Consider the following 23,578-nt stretch of genomic DNA (forward strand, 5'->3'; position numbering starts at 1 on the left):
CCAGCTAAGTATTTTTATTTTTATTTTTAGAGACAGGGTCTCACTGTGTTGCCCAGGCTGGTCTCAAAGTCCTGGCCTCAAGCAATTCTCCTGCCTCAGCCCCCCGAGTTGCTGGGATTACAGGTGTAAGCCACCATGCCTGGCATCATCTCTCCTATTATTCTCATTATGCATATGTTGGCATTTAATGGTGTCTCATTTTTTTTTGGAGACTCTTCATTTTTCTTTCTTTCTTTTTTTAATCTCTGTTCATCAGACTGCATAATCTCTAGCCACCTATTTTCAAGTTCACTAGTCTTTGTTCTACCTATTCACATTTTCTGTTGAGCCCCTCTATCAATTTTTTATTCCAGTATTTCCATTAGGTTCTTCTTTTTCTTTTATAATTTCTATAGCTTTATTAATATTTTTTATTTGAATAAACATTGTTATTATACATTCCTTTACTTTTAAAATTGTGGTTTCAATCATCCTATGTTTGCTCATTCTATATTTATATTAGCTATTTGAAGTTTTCTTTTTTAAAATCTGACATCTGTGTCCTCTTACAGGCAGTTGGTTTACCTGTTTTTTTCCCCCTGAGTATAGTTCACATTTTCCTGGCCATTTTAGATAATATATTATAGCAACTCTGGATACAAGCCCTCTAAGCTTGTTTTTGAGGTTGTTTGTATGGTTATTTGTTTAGCGACTTGAATGGACTCTTTTAGTGATGTCTGTTTATCCTGCAGTATGAAGCCTCTGATGTCACTCCTCAGTAGTTTGGGAAATGGGCACAATTATTTGCAATGACAGTGGTTTTGGAAGGGCTCTATTTGACTGTCTCTTTCCCTGATATTTTATTAGGTTATCTTCCTCTGTTGATATCACACCCAAATCTTAGGCTCCACTAATTGTTAGCATACTGCTATACTATTTTTGACAATGCCCTGGGACATAAATTGTCCTATAGTCTGATGGTACTATAATTAAATAACTGCCAGCTATAAAGGGCTTAATGATACATATATATACAATAATTATGTATATATACAAAAATTACAATAATATGGAAAATGAGCAACCAAATTGATGTTTTAAATGTTGTTGTGTTTGGTATGCTATGCCACTATGTCATATGCTGACAGAGAAGTTCTGCATCAGCGTGTGGCCCAAGTCATACCCTTTAGATGTTTGGGACTCTCTAGATGGACTTCTGGCTACCAGTGATTAGGTAAGCCTAGCAATAGAGTCACTCTGCGACCTGATGGCCACAACCTGGAATTGTATCTGGGAGGTAAGAGCTGTCTAAAGACCCAAAAAGGGAAAATTTGGAATGAGTACATTATTGTTCATCATGATGTAAAGCATTAAGGATGAATAGGAAAACTGGTTAGATTCATTGCAAATTCTTGTTTAACTAAAGCTGTTGAGCCATATACACAGTTATATTAGAGCCCTGAGGCTGTCTTTTATGAGTTTTTTTTAAGACAGGAATGATGTCTTTGATTTAACGCTAGATGAAATAGCAATATTCCTTTCCTCCTTTTATCTTAAATATATTTTTATTTTGAAATAATTTTAAATTTATAAAAAATTACAAAACTCGCCAATTGTTAACAATATGTCACATTTACTGTATTATTCTTTCATGCATGTAATTTTTTTCTGAAACATTTTAGAGTAAGAACATTATTTTTATTTTTTCTTTTTTTCTTTTTTTTCTTTTCTTTTCTTTTATTATTATTATACTTTAAGTTTTAGGGTACATGTGCACAATGTGCAGGTTAGTTACATATGTATACATGTGCCATGCTGGTGTGCTGCACCCATTAACTCGTCATTTAGCATTAGGTATATCTCCTAAAGCTATCCCTCCCCCCTTCCCCACCCCACAACAGTCCCCAGAGTGTGATGTTCCCCTTCCTGTGTCCATGTGTTCTCATTGTTCAATTCCCACCTATGAGTGAGAATATGCGGTTTGGTTTTTTGAAGAACATTATTTTTAACATAAGAAAACCAGAGTTGACTTCACTGTGTGTGTGTGCGTGTGTGTGTTTTGAGACAGAGTTTCACTCTGTTGCCTACACTGGAGTGCAATGGCGCGATCTCGGCTCACTGCAGTCTCTGCCTCCCGGGTTCAAGCGATTCTCCTGCTTCAGCCTCCCGAGTAGCTGGGATTACAGGCGCCTGCCACCACGCCCGGCTAATTTTTGTATTTTTTATTTTTTAGTAGAGACGGGGTTTTACCATGTAGGCCAGGGCTGGTCTCGAATTCCTGACCCCAGGTAATCCGCCCATCTCGCCTTCCGAAGTGCTGGGATTACAGGTGTGAGCCACCGCGCCGGCCGTGTTTTCTGATGGGAGTCTTTGGTAGCCTACCTTGTGCTCTTCTCTGTGTCCCCTACCCAGCCTGCTTCTTTTTTTACAAAAGTACACGAGGGATGTGTGCTGGTAGGAAAGAATCAGAAATGCAATTAAATATACAAAATAAAAATGAAGCCTGGCCAGGAGTGGTGGCAGCACTTTGGGAGGCCGAGGCGGGTGGATTACCTGAGGTCAGGAGTTCTGAGACCAGCCTCGCCAACATGGTGAAAACCAGTCTCTACTAAAAATACAAAAATTAGCTGGGCCTGGTAGTGGGTGCCTGTAATCCCAGCCACTCTGGAGGCTGAGGCAGGACAATCGCTTGAGCCCGGGAGGTTGCAGTGAGCTGAGATCGTGCCACTGCACTCCAGCCTGGGCAACAGAGTGAGACTCTGTCTCAAAAAAAAAAAAAAAAAAAAGTCTTACCACCTCTTGGCTCTGTTTTACTCCTTAGAGGTAACTAATGTTAACAGTCTGTTGTCTGTCCTTTCAGACTTTTCTCATAAGTAATAATAGTTTATTATTACAATGATACAATGGTTTGTAGTCTAATAAGTTTCTTTACAGTGTGATTTTAACTTTACAAAGTATTATATATACTATTCTGCAACATAAGTTTTTCCACATAACATGTGGACACTTCCAGTATGCACATAGATCTAGCATGCTTTTTAATTGGATATGGAGTATTCTGCTACATCTATGTACTATAAGTCAATGTATTTAGCCACTATTTTTTTTTTTGACAGAGTCTCACTGTGTCACCCAGGCTAGAGTGCAATGGTGCAGTCGCAGCTCACTGCAACCTCCGCCTCCCAGGCTCAAGCGATTCTTGTGCCTCAACCTCCTGAGTAGCTGGGATTACATGCGTGCACCACCACACCCAGCTAATTTTTGTATTTTTAGTAGAGATGGGGTTTTGCCATGTTGGCCAGGCTGGTCTCAAACTCCTTGCCTCAAGTGATCCACCTGCCTCGGCCTCCTAAAGTGCTGGGATTACAGGTGTGAGCCACTGTGCCCAGCCCTAGCCACTGTTGTATTAATAGAAATTTATGTTATAGTACTTGTGTTTCCAAGTTAGACACAGCATTGAAGCCAAGTGATAGCTAGTGAAAGCTTCAGAATACTTTTGAGACTTTTCAAACTACATTTTAAAACACCGTCTGTCCCTCAAACAGCTTTGTAAAGTTGATGAAACTGGTCTGATGTAGTGATACCTGGTAGTGTTTATCTAGGAAGCTTATGTTTGGACTGGAAAATAATGTCTTTTTAAAAAACTATTATATTTTTTATTTCATAGTATTTTAAAAACCTCAGCTTTCCCCAAATATGATTTCAATAATATTTTGCTAAAAAATTATGAACTCAAAATAAAAAATCAGGGTCTACATTTGGCATTATTTTTAATCATCATTGACATGGCAATGATTTGTGAGGATTAATGAAATAATATATGTCAAGTATCTAGTACAGTACCTAATACATAGTAAATATTTCCTTATATTCATTCATTCACAAATATTTATTAAGCCTCTACCATATGCAAGGCAATAAATAAAACTAGGGTTTTAGTGATGAAAGAGGCATATATAATGTCTCCTTGCATGCAGTTTACATTCTAGAACAGTTGTTGCAAAGTGAGAGTCTATAAGAAAGTTGGAATAATTGAGCTGGTAGCTTACTTTCTTTAGAGTCAATAATAAATTAAGTTTACCACAATTTTATCCATTTACTCACCATTGTTTTTTGCACCCTACTCCTTCTTTGTGGGTGTTCTTTTCTCTTTACTGAAGTACATTCATTAGTAACTTTTTCAGTATTGGCTTGTGGGTGATATTTTTCTAATCTTTGCATGTTAGAAAAACAGTCTTTATTTTGTACTTATTCTTGGATGATAGGTTATTTACCCTCAATACTTAGAAGATGTTTCTCCATTATCTTCTGATATCTGTTGTCTCCTATATCTATTGTGGGCTGTCAGTCTTATTGTCAGTTTTTGGTAGCTTTGGGTAGGTTACTTCTCTTTAGTCTGTAGCTTTTAAGATTTTATATTTATCATTGGTTATCTGAATTTCCCCATGCTTTATGTATTTTTACTTATCCCAGTTTGTATTCATTGAACATCTTAAAATTCATGTCTTTCTTCAGTTTTAGAAAATTGTTGGCATTCACACCTCAAATATTGCTTCTTTGCCATTATCTCTATTTCCTTCTATTGGAACTCCTCCTTGACTTATGTTAACATCCCTCTATTTGAGTTCCATGTTTCTTAACTATTTTTTCATGTTTTTAATCTCTGTCCACTACATTCTGAGTGAGTTCCTTGCTACTATCATTGAATCCACTGATTCTATCTTCAACTATGTCTAGTCTAGAATTAAGACAAGGGCCGAGCGCGGTGGCACACATCTGTAATCCCAGCACTTTGGGAGGCTGAGGTGGGTGGATCACCTGAGGTCAGGAGTTTGAGACCAGCCCGGCCAACATGGTGAAACCTCATGTCTACTAAAAATACAAAAATTAGCCAGGCGTGGTGATGTGTACCTGTAATCCCAGCTACTCAGGAGGCTGAGGCAGGACAACGGCTTGAACCCAGGAGGCAGAGGTTGCAGTGAGCCGAGATCATGCCACTGCACTCCAGCCTGGGTGACAGAGTTAGATTCTGTCTCGAAAAAAAAAAAAAAATCACAGAAAGGAGTCATTGATCATTTTAGCCGCCTATAGCATGGAAGTAAGTGATTTGCTGGATGGTGTCTGCCTGGAAGTGGATGTACACCTCACATCTGCAGTTCGCCCCTGTGTCTGCCCACCACTGACAGGGGAGAATAAGGGGTTCTCCTCTTCTACCTTCTGAGTCTTGTATAAATGACTCTCACTGTCAGAATCCAACTCAGAACCCTTCTGGCAATGACGTCTGGGAAGTATAGTTTGGGGCTTCAGTCCCTACGAGACAAAGAGCATTTACAAGGAGCAAAAATGTTGTGTCACTTAAGAATGATCCATTTATGTAAACTCTTTTCCTTGTCACTAATCCTCCAGTTTTTTTCCTAAGTCTCTAACCATTAGCCACTTTTCTTGAATGTCTGGCCATCTCTTATTCCAGGCAAAATGAATCTCCCAATATATTGTTAGAAATTCTGCCTTCCTAACAATCTTTAGGGCTACCCCTGAGTGGACCTAGAAGCATCAGCAGTCTTATTCCAGAAGGTGTCAGCATACTGGGTGTGACCATCTGTAAGCCAGGCCTGACTTTCTCCCTCAGTCCACCTGGTCATCAAGAACTCTTCTAGAAGCCACAGATTTTTTTGTTTGTTTTGTTTTGTATTATCATTTTATCTTTTTGTAGACACAGGGTCTTGCTATGTTGCCCAGGCTGGACTTGAACTCCTGGGCTCAAGCAATTCTCCTGCCTCAACCTCAGCCTCCCAAGCAGCAGGAGGGAGAAGATGAAGAAGTCATAGGCATGGATTGAAGGAGAGTTGGTGCAGTAGCAGGAATAGATGCCATGGTGGGAATCTGGGCTCTTGTAACTTACTTGTGCCTTTTGAACCTGCTTGAGCCCTTCCCCTTGAAGATGGAGTCCTGTTCTAGGCCCACCTTCTAGTGTGGTATTCATGATGGATTGCTCCGATTGCAGTCACCTAATGGCATTCTGTCTCTACTGAGCCCAGTAGCAAGCCAGCAGCTTCTTCTCTACAGAGGAATATTGTCTCAGAACAGAGCATTAGTTAGCTCTAAACTCTTATGGGTCCATTCTGTGACTCTCCTATTAGGACTCGACAGAGGCCCCATACAGCTCATCTGCCACACATACTTTGAGTACCATTGGATCTGCCAAGTTGCAAGGCCCACAGGGCAGCAGCTTTTACTACAGCTTGAACTGGCTGCAAAGCCTTCCCCTGCTCTACACCCTACTCATACTATACAGCCTTATGAGTGATTCAGTCAAAGTTTAGAAGTAATATTTTCCAACATGGTAGAAGTTGCCTCCCAAATCCAAGGAGGCCCCCAACTTCGAAAGGCAGGGGTGATACTGAAGAGTGACAAACCACATCCAGCACACTAGCTATGCTCTTTGTATTGGCCTCTCGCTGCACATACAGTTTTGTACTCATGATCATTGGAAAGACTTTATTTCTTTGGTGGTTACATCTCTAGCCTTATTAAGCAACATCCCTGTGGTTTACCTTAAAAACCATAATAAAGCCAGCTCTTGGAATTCATTCGAACCTCTGTTCAAAAGAATGATGGATAGTGCAGTTTCTTTGAGTGGGTTTTGCATTTCAGAGTGTGTAAGGAAGCTTTTGCGCATTGTTTTTAAACTTTAATAAGAATCAGCTTTGTTCTTTGTCTGGACAGATGTGATGCCAGCATAGCTAGACTTTCTGCAGAGCACAAAACGACCTATGAGGGGCTCCAGCACTTGAACAAAGAACAGCAGGCTGCCAAACTTATCTTGGAAACGAAAATCAAAGATGCAGAGGGACAGGTACGACCTGTTTCAGGTAGCTTTTAGAAGCGGGTAATTTGTTCTTAGCTAAGAATAACATGGTGTTGATTATTTCTTACAGGAGAAACCAGCTGGGGCACCTAGCATGGGTTTATGCCAATCATAAGCATCTTTTCTTTGCTTCTTCCTTTCCTATTTCACTAGAGTGGCCCTTCATGTGTCTGGCAACCAAACCACCAAAATTGTTTGTTTGCTTGTTTTTTTTTTTTTTTTTTTTTTTTTGAGACGGAGTCTCGCTCTGTCGCCCAGGCTGGAGTGCAGTGGCGCGATCTCGGCTCACTGCAAGCTCCGCCTCCCGGGTTCACGCCATTCTCCTGCCTCAGCCTCCCGAGTAGCTGGGACTACAGGGGCCCGCTACCACGCCCGGCTAATTTTTTGTACTTTTAGTAGAGACGGGGTTTCACCGTGTTAGCCAAGATGGTCTCGATCTCCTGACCTCGTGATCCGCCCGCCTCGGCCTCCCAAAGTGCTGGGATTACAGGCGTGAGCCACCGCGCCCGGCCTCAAACCACCAAAATTGTTTGGTATAGTCCTAATTCTACCCCCCACCACCACATTCCTAGAACAACTAATACATTCCAGAAATTCTAAATGACACCTTGAAAGCTATCTCTTGCACAAGTAAGTGATCAAGCATTCCTTTACATGCCACTCGTCCCAATTTTTGATTCAGGAAATAATGTATTCCCTGGGACTCATTGTATGTACTACCTCATCACATAGTCTGTATGTGGGACAAAATTAGGCAAAGCTAGAGCATAGGCAGGTTAATGAATATGAGAGTATTTGACCTCAAACGTCACAGATTAATTTCACAAAGCAAAACTTTTGGCATTTCAGTTTGTTTTTTGGCCACTTAAAAGTTTCCCTTTGCCATCATAGGGCCTGTCTTCTAGGACTTTTTCTACAATATCTGCCTTATTTGCTATTGTTCGTTTAAAGAGACTATTCCAGTAAAATAGGAGCATCTGGTTAACTTACTGGATTAAATACATTTATACCTTAATCATCTCCAATAAGAATATAAAGCTACTTATGTGAAAAATACAGATATTATAAAACTATGAAAAAGAATAAAAAGACAATCCAATAATAATTTCTTTTTTGAAGAATGAGTGAGAATGGAATTACTACACCAGAGAAGAGATGTTAAGGAAATCATAAGCTTCTTTATAGCCAGGCCAAGTCAAATATGTACAGACATCCATCAAAAGAGACATTCTTTCTCTTTCTTCTGGATCTGACAAATACCATGAATCTTTAAGTAAGGAACATGGAACATTCTAATTTTTGCAGAAAAGGCAGAAATTTCACACAGGACTGGTTTTTGTTAAATTTCAGTAAAGACAAGGGACATGGGTAGGTGGTGTGAGAAAGGAACAGGAGGGAGATAGTCTACAAGTTATATTGACTGGTGACCTGACTTATTATGGAGGTAAATCTGAGACCTTGATGGATTTTGTAAACAATAAAAATTCTATTTTCTATGACGAGCCATTACACTGATGGTAGAAATTCCAAGGTAAGGTTGACTATCATGACAGCTGGTAGAAGTTGCGGTCTTGGGTAGGAATTGGGCTTGCTCCTCAGAGAATTATGTGTAAAATTAAGTGCTTAGTGCAGGGTGAATATTTTGGCAGTGCTACTGGTCTTGATTTTCGATGGGTATATAAGAAAGAAAATGGAGGTGGAAAGACGAGGTAGACTTATAAATGAATGTATCAAATTAGATAGAATCTTAATGCCATTGACTACAATATGGCTTACTAAATGTTTTCTGAAGTTGCATCTGAAGACGTTAGATGTGATATTTATAAGCAAGATTTCTTTTCCAGATTTCTCAGCTTTTGAACAGAGTGGACTTGTCAATATCAGAGCAGAGCACCAAACTGAAGATGTCTCACAGAGACAGTAACCACCAGCTTCAGCTTTTGGACACTAAGTAAGCAATCAACTTATTAAAAAAAAAACTTAAAGTTCTTTATGAGTTTATGCAATACTATGATTTTTTTCCTCTTGGTTTTTATTTATTGCACAAATTGAAAACAATAATGGAAGTTAAAAAGAAAAGTTTCCATGTAGCATGTTGCCACTTTTCCTTCATAATTATTGTTTTTTGTGTTTGGATAATTATCCACCTATTCATTCAACAAGTGTATATTGAGTATTCAATGGCCTAGGGGCTGAGGATCTGGGTAATGAACACAAACCAGACTCTGTTCTTATCCTTGTGAAGTTTAGTCTGGGGAGCTGATGACCATTAATCAATGACATAAATGAGCATCTACTATATTATTGCTAATGGTGGTAAGCGCGTTGAAGGTTCGGTTCATGGTTGTGTAGGCTGAATAATGGTCCTCTAAACATCTTCGTATCCTAATCCCTGGAAGTTGCGAATATATTACCTTATATGGCAAAAGGGGACTTTGCAGATGCGATTAAGTTATGGATTTTAAAATGGGTTTTATCTGATAAGCCTGATGTGATCACTAGAGTCCTTATAAGAGGGAGGCAATAGGGTCACAGTCAAGAGAGAAGGCCATGTGACAATGGAAGCGAGACTGCAGTGATGCACTTTGAGGACGGGGCAAAGAATTCCAAGCCAAGGAACACAGGAGGCCACTAGAAGCTGCAAAAGGCAAGGGAACTATTCTCCCCTCAGAGCCTCCAGAAGAACCCACCCTACAGACACCTTGACTTTACGCCAGTGAAACTTATTTTAGCCTTTCAGTTTCCAGAACTGCAAGAGAATAAATCTGTATTGTTTTCTGCCACCAGGTTTGTAGTAATTAGTTAGAGCAGCCACAGGAAACTAATTCAGCGGTGCTGTGAGAATGAGTGAGAGGCCTGGTTGTGGGGCCTTCCTGAGGAAGGGATGTTTGAGGTGAGAGCTGAAGAGTGAATGGGGCTTTGCTATGTAAAGAGTAGGATGAGAATATATGAGGTTGAATAGCCTGTCGTGGGAGGAATGTGACATGCAAGAAACTGAAAGATGGCGAGGGTGACTGAAACAGGGAGTGAGGGTGAAGCAGTGGGGCATGAGGCTGCAGGGGAGGTGGGCCAGCTCTCAGTTGTGATTTTTTGTGACAGCAATAGACACAAATAGAAGGAGACAGAGTGAGAAGGCCCAACCTATGCCTAATGAGAATCTTATGAGAGATAATAGAGGGAATAGAGGAGAAGCAGTATCAAAAGAGAGAATGGCAGACAAGCATACAGAATTGATGAAAGAGAAATCTCAAACTTAGAAAACCAAATACAGGGTGGGTGCAGTGGCTCATGCCTATAATCTCAGCACTCTGGGAGGCCAAGGCAGATGGATCACCTGAGGGCAGGAGTTTCAGACCAACCTGGCTAACATGGTGAAACCCTGTCTCTACTAAAAATACAAAAATTAGCCAGGCGTGGTGGCACAGGCCTGTAATCCCAGCTACTCGGGAGGGTGAGACATGAGAATTGCTTGAACCCAGGAGGCAGAGGTTGCAGCAGTGAGCCGAGATCACACCACTGCACTCCAGCCTGGGCAATAGAATAGGACTCTGTCTCAAAATAAAAAGAAAGCCAACTACATTCCAGTAGAATAAGTAAAAAGCCAAGTCTAGACACATCAGTTTGGTGCTCTAAAACTACAGAACACCAAATAAATATAGAAAGATCTTAAAGCAGAGATAGAAATTAGACCAATGCTGATTCCTCAGCCATATTAAGGGTGAGAAGGTGGTCTGGTACCTTCAGATACTGACAGTCTGATTGTCAGCCAGTGGAAAAATAAAGATCTTTCAGACAAATAAGAACTCAAAGTTAGCTGGATATGGTTGTGCATGCCTATAGTCCCAGCTACTCAGGAGGCTGAGGCAAGAGAATTGCTTGAGTCCAGGAGGTTGAGGCTGTAGTGAGCTATGATTGAGCCACTGCACTGCAGCCTAAGTGACAGAATGAGACCCTGTCTCAAAAAAAAAAAAAAAAAAAGAACTCAAAGTGTACTAATAAAACTACACTAATGGAATTTTAAAAAGACAGCCTTCATGGCTGGATGTGGTGGTTCGCGCCCATAATCCCAGCACTTTGGAAGGCTGAGGCGGGCAGATCACCTGAGGTCAGGAATTCAAGACCAGCCTGGCCAACATGGTGAAATCCCGTCTCTACTAAAAATACGAAAGTAGCTGGAAATCACCTGAACCCAGGAGGCAGAGGTTGCAATGAGCTGAAATCATGCCACTGCACTCCAGCCTGGGCAACAGAGCGAGACTCCATCTCAAAAAAAGAAAACGAAAAAGAAACAAAGAAAATAATACAAAAAGAAGGTCCAAAATATAAGAAGAAAGGATGAGCAAAGAATATGATGAACACTGGGCAAATCTAAACAAACAGTAATATTAAAGTCAAATTTGCAGAGGATCAAAACACAACTAAAATATAGGTCAATGACAACATCTAAATGAGGAGGAAGATTTCTGAAATTATTCTTAGGAGTTTTTCAGGATCAAATTAGAAACATTGAATAACTTTAGACTTTGATAAATTAAATGTGTGTATTAAAATTTCCATTCTAAAAGAATAAAATTGGGTGTATAATTTCCAAACGTTAGAAGAAATCCAAAGGACACAGGTTCACATCAGATATGTGAAAGTGTTAGCAAGGATGTGGGGAACAGGACCTCTTTATAGCGCTGAGTAAAATGTGAAGTAGTACAACCACTCTAGAAAACAGTCTGGTGTTTTCTGGAAAAGTTGGACATGTTCAGACCCTAGAGAAACTCTCCCAAATGTGAACCAGGAGCTATGTATCAGTATTTTTGTAACAGCATTATTATTTATTTTATTTATTTATTTTGAGATGGAGTCTTGCTCTGTCGCCAGGCTGGAGCGCAGTGTGCTTGATCTCGGCTCACTGCAACCTCCACCTTCTGGGTTCAACGATTCTCCTGCCTCAGCCTCCCGAGTAGCTGGGACTACAGGCATGTGCCACCATGCCCAGCTAATTTTTGTATTTTTGGTAGAGATGGGGTTTCACCATGTTAGCCAGGATGGTCTCAATCTCCTGACCTCGTGATCTGCCCACCTCGGCCTCCCAAAGTGCTGGGATTACAGGCGTAAACCACTGCACCCGGCCCATAACAGCATTATTTTTAATAGCAAAGATGGATAAAAACAAACCAAAACAAATGTCCATCAACGGAAGACTGGATAAGCTGTGGTATATTCATAAAATTGAATATTATTCAACAATGAAAATGAATTCACTACAGCTATACAAATCAGCATGAATGAATCTCACAGACATATGTTGAGTGAAAAACGAGTAGAAAACTCACACTTTAGTACGTTCCATTTATATAAAATTTAAAAATATGCAATGCTGGCCAGGCGAGGGGGCTCACGCCTGTAATCCCAGCACTGTGGGAGGCCAAGGCAGGCAGATCACTTGAGTTTGGGAGACTAGCCTGGCCAACATGGTGAAACCCTGTCTCTACAAAAATACAAAAATTAGCCAGGCATGGTGGTGCGCGCCGGTAGTCCCAGCTATTCAAGAGGCTGAGGCCGGAGAATCACTTGAACCTGAGAGGCAGAGGTTGCAGTGAGCCAAAATCACACCACTGTACTCCAGCCTGGGCGACAGAGCGAAACTCCATCTCAAAAAAAAAAAAAAAAAAAAAAAAGCAATGCTGAAAAATATGCTGTTTTAGGATCCAAACCAATAGAATAAAATGATGAAGAACAATAAGTTCCAGTTAATGGTTACTTCTTGGGTTGTGGGGTGATCGCAGAGTACACTTGGGTCTTCTAAGGTCCTGGCAGTGTTCCATGTCTTACCTGGCAGGGGTTCACGGTTGTGTACTTAGGGCTTCCATGCTGGCTCTCACATAACAGTGCAGAGATCAGTGGTCCAGAGGAGACAGGCAGCAGTCGCAACTCAGTGGGGTTTTTCCAAGGCTCCAGTCCTTGTCCCTTCCCAGTCACCTGGGACAGGGAGAGAGTCCAGGGCAGAAGCTTTGTTTTTAAAGATATGACTGGAAAGGCGTGCTTATGACTTTTATGCATCATGAGGCTACATCTCGCTGCAAGGGATCCTGGGAAATGTGGTCTCTGGCTAGGCAGCCATGTACCCAGTTAACATTTGAGGGCTTCTTAATAAGGAAGAAGAAGAGAACAGATATTGCAGGACAAGTGGTAGCTCTACTACAATGGGTGTTCATGTTATCATTATTTAAGTCACATGTCTACATCACATACATTCTTCTGTATTTTATTACATATTATAATAAAAACTGGAAAGAAGTAATTAAGAGGGAGGTAGCAGGTATGGACAGTTATAAGGAATTTGGGAAGGGAGAGGAATGGAAGGATGGGAGGGTTTTATTTTTTTCTTTCAATTTTTCTTTTGATTTACATTAGGAAATATCCATAGAGGACAAGGGCAATTTGGGGAATGTTAGACAGAAAGGGAGCCAGGTTCTAGTCCCAAGAGATAAAAGGGACTAGGAGGAAGAGCCTGGGGAAGAAGGGGACCCTAGAAGAGGAGATGAGAGACATTGTGTCCTCTGAGCCAGGAGTATCGTGGACCCTCGGAACTGCAGGGGTCTGCGGCTGGCCCAGCTCTGTGTCGCTGTGTCACCTCAGTGCCTGTGCCGCGTACTCCTCGTGGGTAGGAAGCACCATCAGATGGTTTATCTGTTGTATTCTCCTGCCTTACCAGCTTCCCAAGTTAGTGCTAAGTGCAATTCTAAGAAAAGGTAAATACGTAATTCTGATTGAGCCTAGTTTAATGCTGGCATATATACCAGAAATATGATAGTTGGAAATTGATATTGTATGATGTCATTAAAAAAATTATTAGAACCAGAAATACCATTTGACCCAGCAATCCCATTACTGGGCATATACCCAAAGGAATATACATCATTCAGTTACAAAGATACATGCATACGTATGTTCACTGCAGCACTATTCACAATAGCAAAGACATGGAATCAACCGAAATGTCCATCAATGATAGACTAGATAAAGAAAATATGGTACTTATATACCATGGAATACTATGCAACCATAAAAAGGAATGAGATCATGCCCTTTGCAGGGACATGGATGGAGCTGGAAGCCATTATCCTCAGCAAAGTAACACAGGAACAGAAAACCAAACACCACATGTTCTTACTTATAAGTGGGAGCTGAACAATGAGAACATGTGGACACAGGGAGGGGACCAACACATACTGGGGCTTGGGGGCATGGGGGGGCAAGGGAGAGCATCAGGAAAAATAGCTAATAGATGCAGGGTTTAATACCTAGGTGATGGGTTGACAGATGCAGCAAACCACCATGGCACATGTTTACCTGTGTAACAAATCTGTATATCCTGAACATGTACCCCGGAACTTAAAATAAAAAAATAAAAAATAAAAAAACTGTTTTACATCTAACTTGCAATTTTTTTTTTTTTTTTTAGATTTAAAGGTACAGTTGAGGAACTCAGTAACCAGATATTATCTGCACGGAGTTGGTTGCAACAGGAACAAGAACGGATAGAAAAAGAGCTTTTACAGAAAATTGATCAGCTTTCCTTGATTGTTAAGGAAAACAGTGTAGGTATTGATGTTTAGCAATAATTTAGTAAAGTTATTCAGTGGGGGCCTACACTGTTTGAATAATAATACCTAGTAATTTATCACTGATTTAGCTGTTCAATTGTTTCTTGCCTTAAAATCCATTTCCATAGTTCCATATTGATTCTTTGTATTCTTCATAAAGAGATAGAACACTCTGACTTGTTTTGGTTAACAAAGACTAAGTAGAAAATTTCAGTACTTTCAGTTAAGATGAACTTAAGCTAAAACCTTAATGATCCAAATCGTTCATCTTTGTTTCTACATAAAACTAAGAATCACCAACTTCATTCTTGTTTGTTTTAATTTCTTGATCTGGTTTTGCCTTTTTGCCTGGTGTTGAATAGATTTCTGTCTCCAGATCACGCCATTCTACTGTAGCTACATGTGAGATACCACAGTGCAACATGTAAACAGAATCCACCATTTTTTTCCCCATTTTCCTTCTCCTTCATCCCAGTCTCTCACAGAGCTAAGGTTTGTAGAACTGCTCAAAAACGATATCAAGAAAGTCTTGTGCTGGGCACTGTGGCTCACTCCTGTAATCCCAACACTTTGGGAGGCTGAGGCGGGAGGATCGCTTGAGCCCAGGAGTTCGAGACCAGCCTGGGAAACATGGTGAAACCCCATCTCTACAAAAAACACAAAAATTAGCTGAGCATGGTGACACACGCTTGTAGTCCCAGCTACTCAGGAGGCTGAGCCTGAATCCACCTTGAGCCCAGGAAGGTCAAAACTGCAGTGAGCTATGACTGCACGCTGCACTCCAGCCTGGGCGACAGAGTGAGACTCTATCTCAAAAAAAAAAAAAAAAAAAGTCTTGCATATGTAGTATTCAAAATTGTTATGCTCCCAAACCAGTACCTGGCAAGCAAAGTTTCATTGGTTTTCATTATTTAGCATGACATCTCTGTCTCCCTTCCCTTTTCTTGTACTGTTTCCTCTTGTTGGATATTGATGATTGAGCTGAAATGACTGGTGCAGTACATCTCTGACTCTGCTCTCTCCAGATGTGGAGCTGTTGAATTGCAGACTCTGCATTGAGCACCATCAAGAGAGGAGTATCATGCCATAACCCACTTAAAGCTTGGAGTTTGCAGTCTTGGCCTCCAAGCTCACTGGCAGACACAGATTCCCATAAAAACCAAGCATGTGGAAAGGAAAAAGGAAAGGAAAGACTTAATTTTCATATATGATTTTATATATATTTAAAATATTAAATATGTTCTTTTAAGTATTTCCCCATATTTCCATCACATCTACTAATTGGCTTACTTGGATTTATACTAATACATTTGTACTAATAATTCTTGGTCTTTGGATCACTGTTTATATATGGATTGGTTTAATAGCTAACAGTAAACCCCAGGATAATGGTGGCTTTCATGAAATAGAAACTTGTTTTTTATTTCGCATAACGGAAGTCTGGGTATAGGTAATGCAGGACTGGTATGATAGCTTCTCAGTCCTCAGTGACCCAGGATCCTTCCAGTTTAACTTTTTGCCAACCCTAGAGTGATCCATATCTTCATAATTCAATATAGCTGCTAGAGCTCCAGCCATTCTGGCTGAATTCCAGAAAGGGAAGGACGAAGGAAGAAGTAAGGACATACATCAGCTGTCTTTTAACTTTTCCTGGAAGCTGCCATATACACTTGTACTTACATCTCATTGAGTGTAGTGGTTTTTTTTTTTTTTTTTTGAGACAGAATCTCACTCTGTTACCCAGGCTGGAGTGGAATGGCGAGATCTTGGCTCACTGCAACCTCGCCTTCCCGGTTCAAGTGATTCTCCTGCCTCAGCCTCCTATGTAGCTGGGATTACAGGCACCCACCACCATTCCTGGCTAATTTTTGTATTTTTAATAAAGACAGGGTTTCACCATGTTGGCCAGGCTTGTCTCGAACTCCTGACGTCAAGTGATCTGCCTGCCTCGGCCTCCCAAAATGCTGGAATTACAGGCGTGAGCCACCGCACCCAGCCTGAAAAAGTAGTCTTTGTTTTGAATGACCTTGTACCCAGCCGAAAATCATGGATCTGTTAAGGAAGAAAGGGAGAACGGATATTATGGTGGGCAACAAGCAGCTTTTGCGAATCTGTTTCTTGCAGATTGTTGTTAAACGATATTATGGCTGATGTGAATGCAATGCAGATTTCTTTTTGGAGTGATTAAGTGCAGTTCTTATCATGGATCTCAGGGAGCCAGTGAAAGGGATATGGAGAAGAAGCTCAGCCAGATGTCAGCCAGGCTTGACAAAATAGAAGAGGGTCAAAAGAAGACTTTTGATGGTCAGAGAACAAGGCAAGAAGAGGAGAAGATGCACGGGCGAATCACCAAGCTGGAGTTACAGATGAACCAGAACATCAAGGAAATGAAAGCGGAAGTTAATGCTGGTAGGCCAAAACCAAAACAGCTCACGTGCTTTATTTTCTGTTTGTTCGAAAACCTATTAATTAGTATCCCCTGCAACTACCTATGAACCTGGCTAATGGTAATAACCGTGAAATATCCTTAGTTGATTTTCTGAGTAGCTGTGCTGTATTTTCTAAGTAGCTACAATGCTGTTTGAATTTCAGCTATATAAAGAGCCACCGTGAGAGACAGGCAAACAAAACTGAAATTGCTTAGCCTGCAACTGAGGTACATTTCCTTCAGCACCATCGGCCAATTCTTTTCTGTTCATAGCCAAGGTTAACATGTCTCAGAAGGAAGCACATATCTTTGAGGGGGTTTTGAGGGCTTATTTTATAGTGCTAGCAGTACAGTACCACCCTGGCAATGAATGATTTTCCTCTACTGGCAGGTCAGCAGGGCCCATTAATTCACACTTGCTTAGAGGAGAACATTAGCACTGATTTCAAGTTCTGAGTGCTGTCATATACGGGAGGCATTAGATTTACGCTCTGAACTCAGGAATACAGAACTGTGACCACTAAGTGGAAGGTACCCGAAGACAGATTTTAACTCAATATGAGGCAGAAGTACCTTAAAGTTAATGAGTCCTAAAAGACTGATGGCTTTCGGAGCTTGAGAGCTCTTTGTTACAGAAAATATTCAAGTAGAGGCTGGTCGATTGTGGTCAGGAAGAAGACGTTCCTGTAGTGTGAGAAGTGGAACTAAATTCTCTCCTAGCTTCTTCCAATTGTATGATTCCATGAATTTTCTTCTGTGAAATTGTTCTATTTTGGCCACATGGAAATAAAAGTGCTAGTTATCCCTAGAATAATTTTGTTATTACCACCAAATGTTTATTATTTTATTTACAGGAGCTACAATTAAATACATGAATTGGAGAACTTGTAAAGATAAAAATGAATTTTCTTGCTTAGTCTTTGGACTATTAAAATATGGTATTTGAATATTTCATCAATGTTTAACCTCGCATCATTCCCTGAAGGAATGTATTGTTATTTAACATACCATTGAGGATGTTAATATTTAGCACCTAATATGAAAAGCATGTGAGCCTTTTAAAAAATAAAGCCATTTTCTTTATTACAAAGACAATATATTTCTTCTTTCTTCCTTTTTTTTTTTTGTTTTGGAGACAGAATCTTGCTCTGTTGCCAGCCTGGAGTGCAGTGGTGTGATCTTGGCTCACTGCAACCTCTGCCTTCAGGGTTCAAGCGATTCTCCTGCCTCAGCCTCCTGAGTAGCTGGGATTACAGGTGCCTGACATCATGGCCGGCTAATTTTTTTTTTTTTTTTTTAATAGAAACAAGGTTTCACCATGTTGGCCAGGCTAGTCTTGAACCCCCAACCTCAAATGATCCTCCCGCCTCGGCCTGCTGAAGTGCTGGGATTACAGGCGAGAGCCACCAGGCCTAGCCTCATGATGCCTTTTTACCCCTTTATTATTTCCATTTTTTTGGAAATTAAAAAAAATGACAGAATGAGACAGAGGCTCACTCTGTTGCCTAGGCTGGGGTGAAGTGGTGTGATCGTAGCTCACTACAGCCTCCTGGGCTCAGGTGAACCCCCTGCCTCGACCTCCTGAGCAGCTAGGACTATGGGCATGTGCCACCATGCCCAGCTCATTTTTTTATTTAAAAAATTTTTTTAGAGATGGGTCCTCAGTTTGTTGCCCAGACTGGTCTGGAACTCCTGGCCTCAAGCAGTCCTCTTGCCTTGACCTGCCAAAGCGCTGGAATTACAGGTGTGAGCCGCTGCCTGGTTGCCCTTTTATTATTTCAGTGTATATATCCTAAGAACAAGGATGTTCTCTTATAAATAACTTTAATACAATGTATCATCAATGAAATATTTTTTAATATTCAATTTTCAACGTGCCATTATTTCCTTTATAGCAACCCTTTTCCAGTCTAGTGTCTTTTTTTTCTAATTACATGTTTTTTAAATAAAAAAATTGTTGTGTATATTTAAGGTATACAACAAGATGTTTATATTTTGATATATATATACATAGTGAAATAGTTACTGTATTCAAGCAGGTTAACATATGTATCATCTCACAGGTATTTGTGTGTGTGTGTGTGTGTGTGTGTGTGTGTGTGTGTATGGCAAGAACACCTGAAAATGTACTCTTTTAGCAAAAATCCCAAATACAATACAATATTATTGACTGTAGTCCTCATGCTGTACATTAGACGTCTGGTCTTGTTCATTCTCCATATCAGCAATTTGTATCTTTTGACCTGCATCTCCCCATTTCCTCCTCTTCCGCCCCACCTTTGGCAACCACCATTTTATTCTCTATGTTTTTGACTTTCTTTCTTTTCTTTTTTTTTTTTAGACAGAGTCTTGCTCTGTCGCCCAGGCTGGAGTGCAGTGGTGCAGTGTCGGCTGACTGCGACCTATTCTTCCCAAGTTCAAGTGATTCTCATACCTCAGCCTCGCGGGTAGCTGGGATTGTAGATGTGCACCACCAGGCCCAGCTAATTTTTGTATTTTTAGTAGAGATGGAGTTTCATGGTGTTGGCCAGGCTGGTCTCGAACTACTGACCTCAAGTAATCCACCCGCCTCGGCCTGCCTTCCTCCCTCCCTCCCTCCCTCCCTTCCTTCCTTCCTCCCTTCCTTCCTTCCTCCCTCCCTCCTTCTCTCTTTCTCTCTCTTTCTTTCCTTTCTTTCTTTCTCTTTCTTTTCTTTCTTCCTTTCTTTCCTTTCCTTTCCCTTCCCTTCCCTTCCTTTCCCTTCCCCTCCCCTCCCCTTCCCTTCTTCCTTCCTTTTCTTTTTTTAGATTCCACATATGAGATTGTGCAGTATTTTTCTTTCTGTATCTGTCTTATTTCACTTAGCATAATGTCCTCCATTTTTATCCATTTGTGACAAATGGCAGGCTCTCCTTTTTTGTAAAGCTGAATAATATTCATCATATGTATATATACACAATTTCTTTATTCACTAATTTTTTGATGGACACACTTCAGTTGTTTCCATATCTTGGCTATTGTAAATAATGGTGCAGTGAACAGGGGAGTGCAGATATCTTTATGAGGCAGTAATTTAATTTCCTTTGGGAATATACCCAGTAGTGAGATTGCTGGGTCGTATGGTAGTTCTATTTTAAATTTCTTTAGTAACCTCTATACCAAGCTTGTCCAACCCACATCCCACAGGCCGCATGCGACCCAGGATGGCTTTGAATGCAGCCTAACCCAAATTCGTAAACTTTCTTAAAACATTATGAGATTTTTTTGTGATTTTTTTTTTTAAATCACTCATCAGCTATCATTAGTGTTAGTGTATTTGTATTGCCCAAGACAATTCTTTCAGTGTGGCCCAAGGAAGCCGAAAGTTTGGATACCCCTGCCCTATACTGTTTTCCACTATGGCTGCCCCATCCTGCATTCCCACCAACAGTGTACAAGTGTTCCCCTTTCTTCACACCCTCGCTAATGCTTGTACTCTTTTGTCTTTTTGATAATAGCCATCCTAACAGGTGTGAGGTGATAACTCATTGTGGTTTTAATTTGTATTTTTCCTATAATTGGTGATGTTGGCCCTTCAGGTTCTAATCCAGAATTACACATCGTATTTAGTTGTCATGTTTCTTTATTTAGTCTCTATTAATCTGGATCAGTTTCTCAGTGATGTTGACATTTTTAAAGACTACCAGCCAGCCAGCATTTTGTAGACTATCCCTAGTTTAGATTTGTTTGCTTCATTTTTTTTTTTTTTTTTGAGATGAGTCTTGCTCTGTCGCCCAGGCTGGAGTGCAGTAGCACAATCTCGGCTCACTGCAACGTCCGCTTCCTGGGTTCAAGCAATTCTCCCTGCCTCAGCCTCCCGAGTAGCTGGGACTACAGGTGTGTGCCACCATACCCAGCTAAGTTTTGTATTTTTAGTAGAGACAGGGTTTTGCCATGTTGGCCAGGCTGGCTCGAACTCCTGACCTCAGGTGATCCATCCGCCTTGGCCTCCCAAAGTGCTGGGATTACTGGCATGAGCCACCGTACCAGGCCTGTTTGCTTCATCTTGATATAATTTAGGTTGTGTATTTTGGTATTCTTTAAAAATGTCAAGAAGTGATGTTGTGCCCTGCTCAGGGTATCTTTTCAGGAGTTACGTGATGTTGTTTCTCCCAGTATTGGTGACGTGAGCTTTGATCACTTGGTTAAAGGGGTATATGACAGTCTTCTCCATTGTAATAGTTCCTTTTTCCTTTTTGTAATTAAAAAGTAATCTCTAGGGAGAAACTAGAAACTCACCTGTTCCCCATCATACTTTCATCCCAGAGGTTTTAGCATCTATTAATAATTTTTGCCTGAATCAACCATTAGTAGATACTATAGAATTTGATACAGCATTTTAAAAAAATTGTTAACTGTTGTGAAATTTACCTCTCCTTCAAGGGTTTACAGCCGTCTATGAAAGCATAGGATCCCTCAGGCAAGTTCTCGAGGCCAAGATGAAGCTGGACAGGGACCAGCTACAGAAGCAAATCCAGCTGATGCAGAAGCCAGAGACCCCCATGTGAAGGGAGCTGGGACAAGGTCCTAAAAGACAGTTTTGCCAGTGGGGCTAGGAGCCGGATACCTCTGTAGCCAGGCCATCGCTGCATTCAGGATTGTTCCATCCATGGCGTGCATGTGCCAAGAAATGTGTTTTTATGGGTCTAAATGTTTACCTTGAGTCTTGAAAATACTCTTTCGTTAAAAGTATGAAATACAGTTTTTACCAGTTTATTTCACTTCTCTAAATTCAATGGAAATCCCCCGCCCTGGATTTTGAAAGGCTTTTATCTTCTTCATTTTATGAATGGAAAGACGACAATTTTTCTTCAATGCTTGATGCACTAATGAAGACTGTTTACTATTTTGAAAAATGTCGTGGGGATTTTTTTTTAATTAAGAAACTAATGAATCATCACAGGAATGTGTTGCTCCTCACCCTAAATTAAGAGAATGTCCCAGTAGATTAGACTTCAACCTTTGAGTCCAATTTGGATTTTATTATCGTTGTCTATGCACTTCTTATATTGGTTATCTTCTTGTAAATCTTCTGTCTTTTGTAAGGGGAAAGGATTTAACATTTAGAATAAACCCCACCATTTGTGTAATGGAAATAGTTTAAAAATTGCTAACTGCCATGTGGATTGCAAATTAAATGGAAACTTATTTAGATAATGTAAGGCTCAATATCTGCGTTGACCACCTAGATATTACAGGTTTTAATATTTAAAACTATTTTTGAATTATCCACAACCTGTATAGTGATAGCCATATATTTAATAATGGAATGGTGGTTAACAGTCTATTTACTGCACAATTAATTGTTCACTAATCAAATAGAATGTGATAATTTTTCAGACTTTATGATCTGTTTCCAAAATTGGCACAAAGTGCTAGGGTTTATATACACTTATCGTAACTGTATTTTTGTGCCTTGGTTTTATCATGTCAATGCACTGTACTCTGTAAAAGTTTTGCAGACAAAATAGAAAGTATGATAATCCCTCAGAAGTATGATGTAAACCTGGAATCCTCTGTATTTTTTAAATGTTCTAAAAATTTTATCACTGTTAAGGTATTAATCATTCAGTATTACTAATGGAATAGAAATTCATACTTTTGTATGGACAACAATTCAAATCGATATTGCATTTATAGCACTGTAAGAAACTTTCATCTTGAGCAACTTTGTAGATGATGGGTGTTTTATTTTCAATCACCATATTTGATCAGTCATTGAAAATTGGCCCCAGTGCTGTTTGTTCATCTCTGTATGTAAAAACTGACAGTGAGACACAACGTTCTGAACTGTGAGGGTGTCCCAGGAAAAAGAAAAACAGGAATACTTTAACAATTAAAAAGAAAAAAATGTTTTTTGTTCGCCAAGGACTCAGGAAAATAAAAAGCATTTTCTATTTTTAGGATAAATCACAAATGAAGTATCTAACTGGCTATTACTGTTTACCCATATAAAATATGCTGCTAAAGTACATATTTTGCTGTCAATGGCTTGAGAATTTTTTTTTTTTCAAATTTGGACATGAGAGGTTATATAGGGACTATATTATCCAACACATATTTTCTTATTTTGCCACAAATTTCCACTTAACAAATAAAAAAAGGCGAATGCTGTTTTGCAATCAGAAAGTGAATTTCTTTTGTGGTAGCGTACACGTGGTTTATGTGGTTCTCCACGTTTAAGCACAAACCACAGCACAGGAAGCCACACCCCCTCCAGCATCTCTGTCCTCTGGGGTCTTTGAGGAGAAGGAATCAGAACATCGACACCTGGGAAGAGGGAGGCGGGGAACACCAGCTGGACTCTGGCCAAGGAGTGATGTAAGCAGGTGACACTTGGCTGTCAGCTGAGCTTCTCAGGTGCTTCTGACATTGCCAGCCCCTTGAGATGAGCCACCGCAGGTGTGCTCACCTTGGCTACATGTTGAAATCATCCGGAGGAGTTGGGAAAGCTACTGATGCCCCGCTGTGCCTCCTAGACCGATTAAGTCAGAACCTCTGGGAGGTGGGTCGCAGGCATCAGTGCGTGCCCGAGGCCTCCGCGTGTTTGGGTGTGCAGCCGAGGTGGTGAGCTGTCGAGCCACAGTGCAGTTCTCTTCTCACCAAAGCTCAAATGAGAATCAGCTTCCATGTTCTTTCCTTTACCAGAAATTTGCAATAAAAAGAAAAGTAAAATTTTCACATAAA

General features: G+C 40.4%; 1 protein-coding gene across 4 annotated transcripts in view; it reads left to right on the top strand.

The window, feature by feature from the left end:
• FAM81A (family with sequence similarity 81 member A) overlaps positions 1–23,578 on the top strand; it is a 123,211-nt gene extending 99,633 nt beyond the window's left edge. For all 4 annotated transcript variants that reach the window (XM_054667610.2, XM_510450.7, XM_009429245.5 and 1 more), the window contains 5 exons: positions 6,706–6,835; positions 8,692–8,798; positions 14,304–14,439; positions 16,659–16,854; positions 21,275–23,578. In XM_054667610.2, coding sequence (XP_054523585.1) covers positions 6,706–6,835; positions 8,692–8,798; positions 14,304–14,439; positions 16,659–16,854; positions 21,275–21,399 — 694 coding nt within the window. In that variant the 3' untranslated portion in view covers positions 21,400–23,578. The remainder of the gene's footprint in view (positions 1–6,705; positions 6,836–8,691; positions 8,799–14,303; positions 14,440–16,658; positions 16,855–21,274) is intronic.

This window comes from Pan troglodytes, chromosome 16 (genome assembly GCF_028858775.2).
Source record: "Pan troglodytes isolate AG18354 chromosome 16, NHGRI_mPanTro3-v2.0_pri, whole genome shotgun sequence".
NCBI classification, from domain to species: domain Eukaryota; kingdom Metazoa; phylum Chordata; class Mammalia; order Primates; family Hominidae; genus Pan; species Pan troglodytes.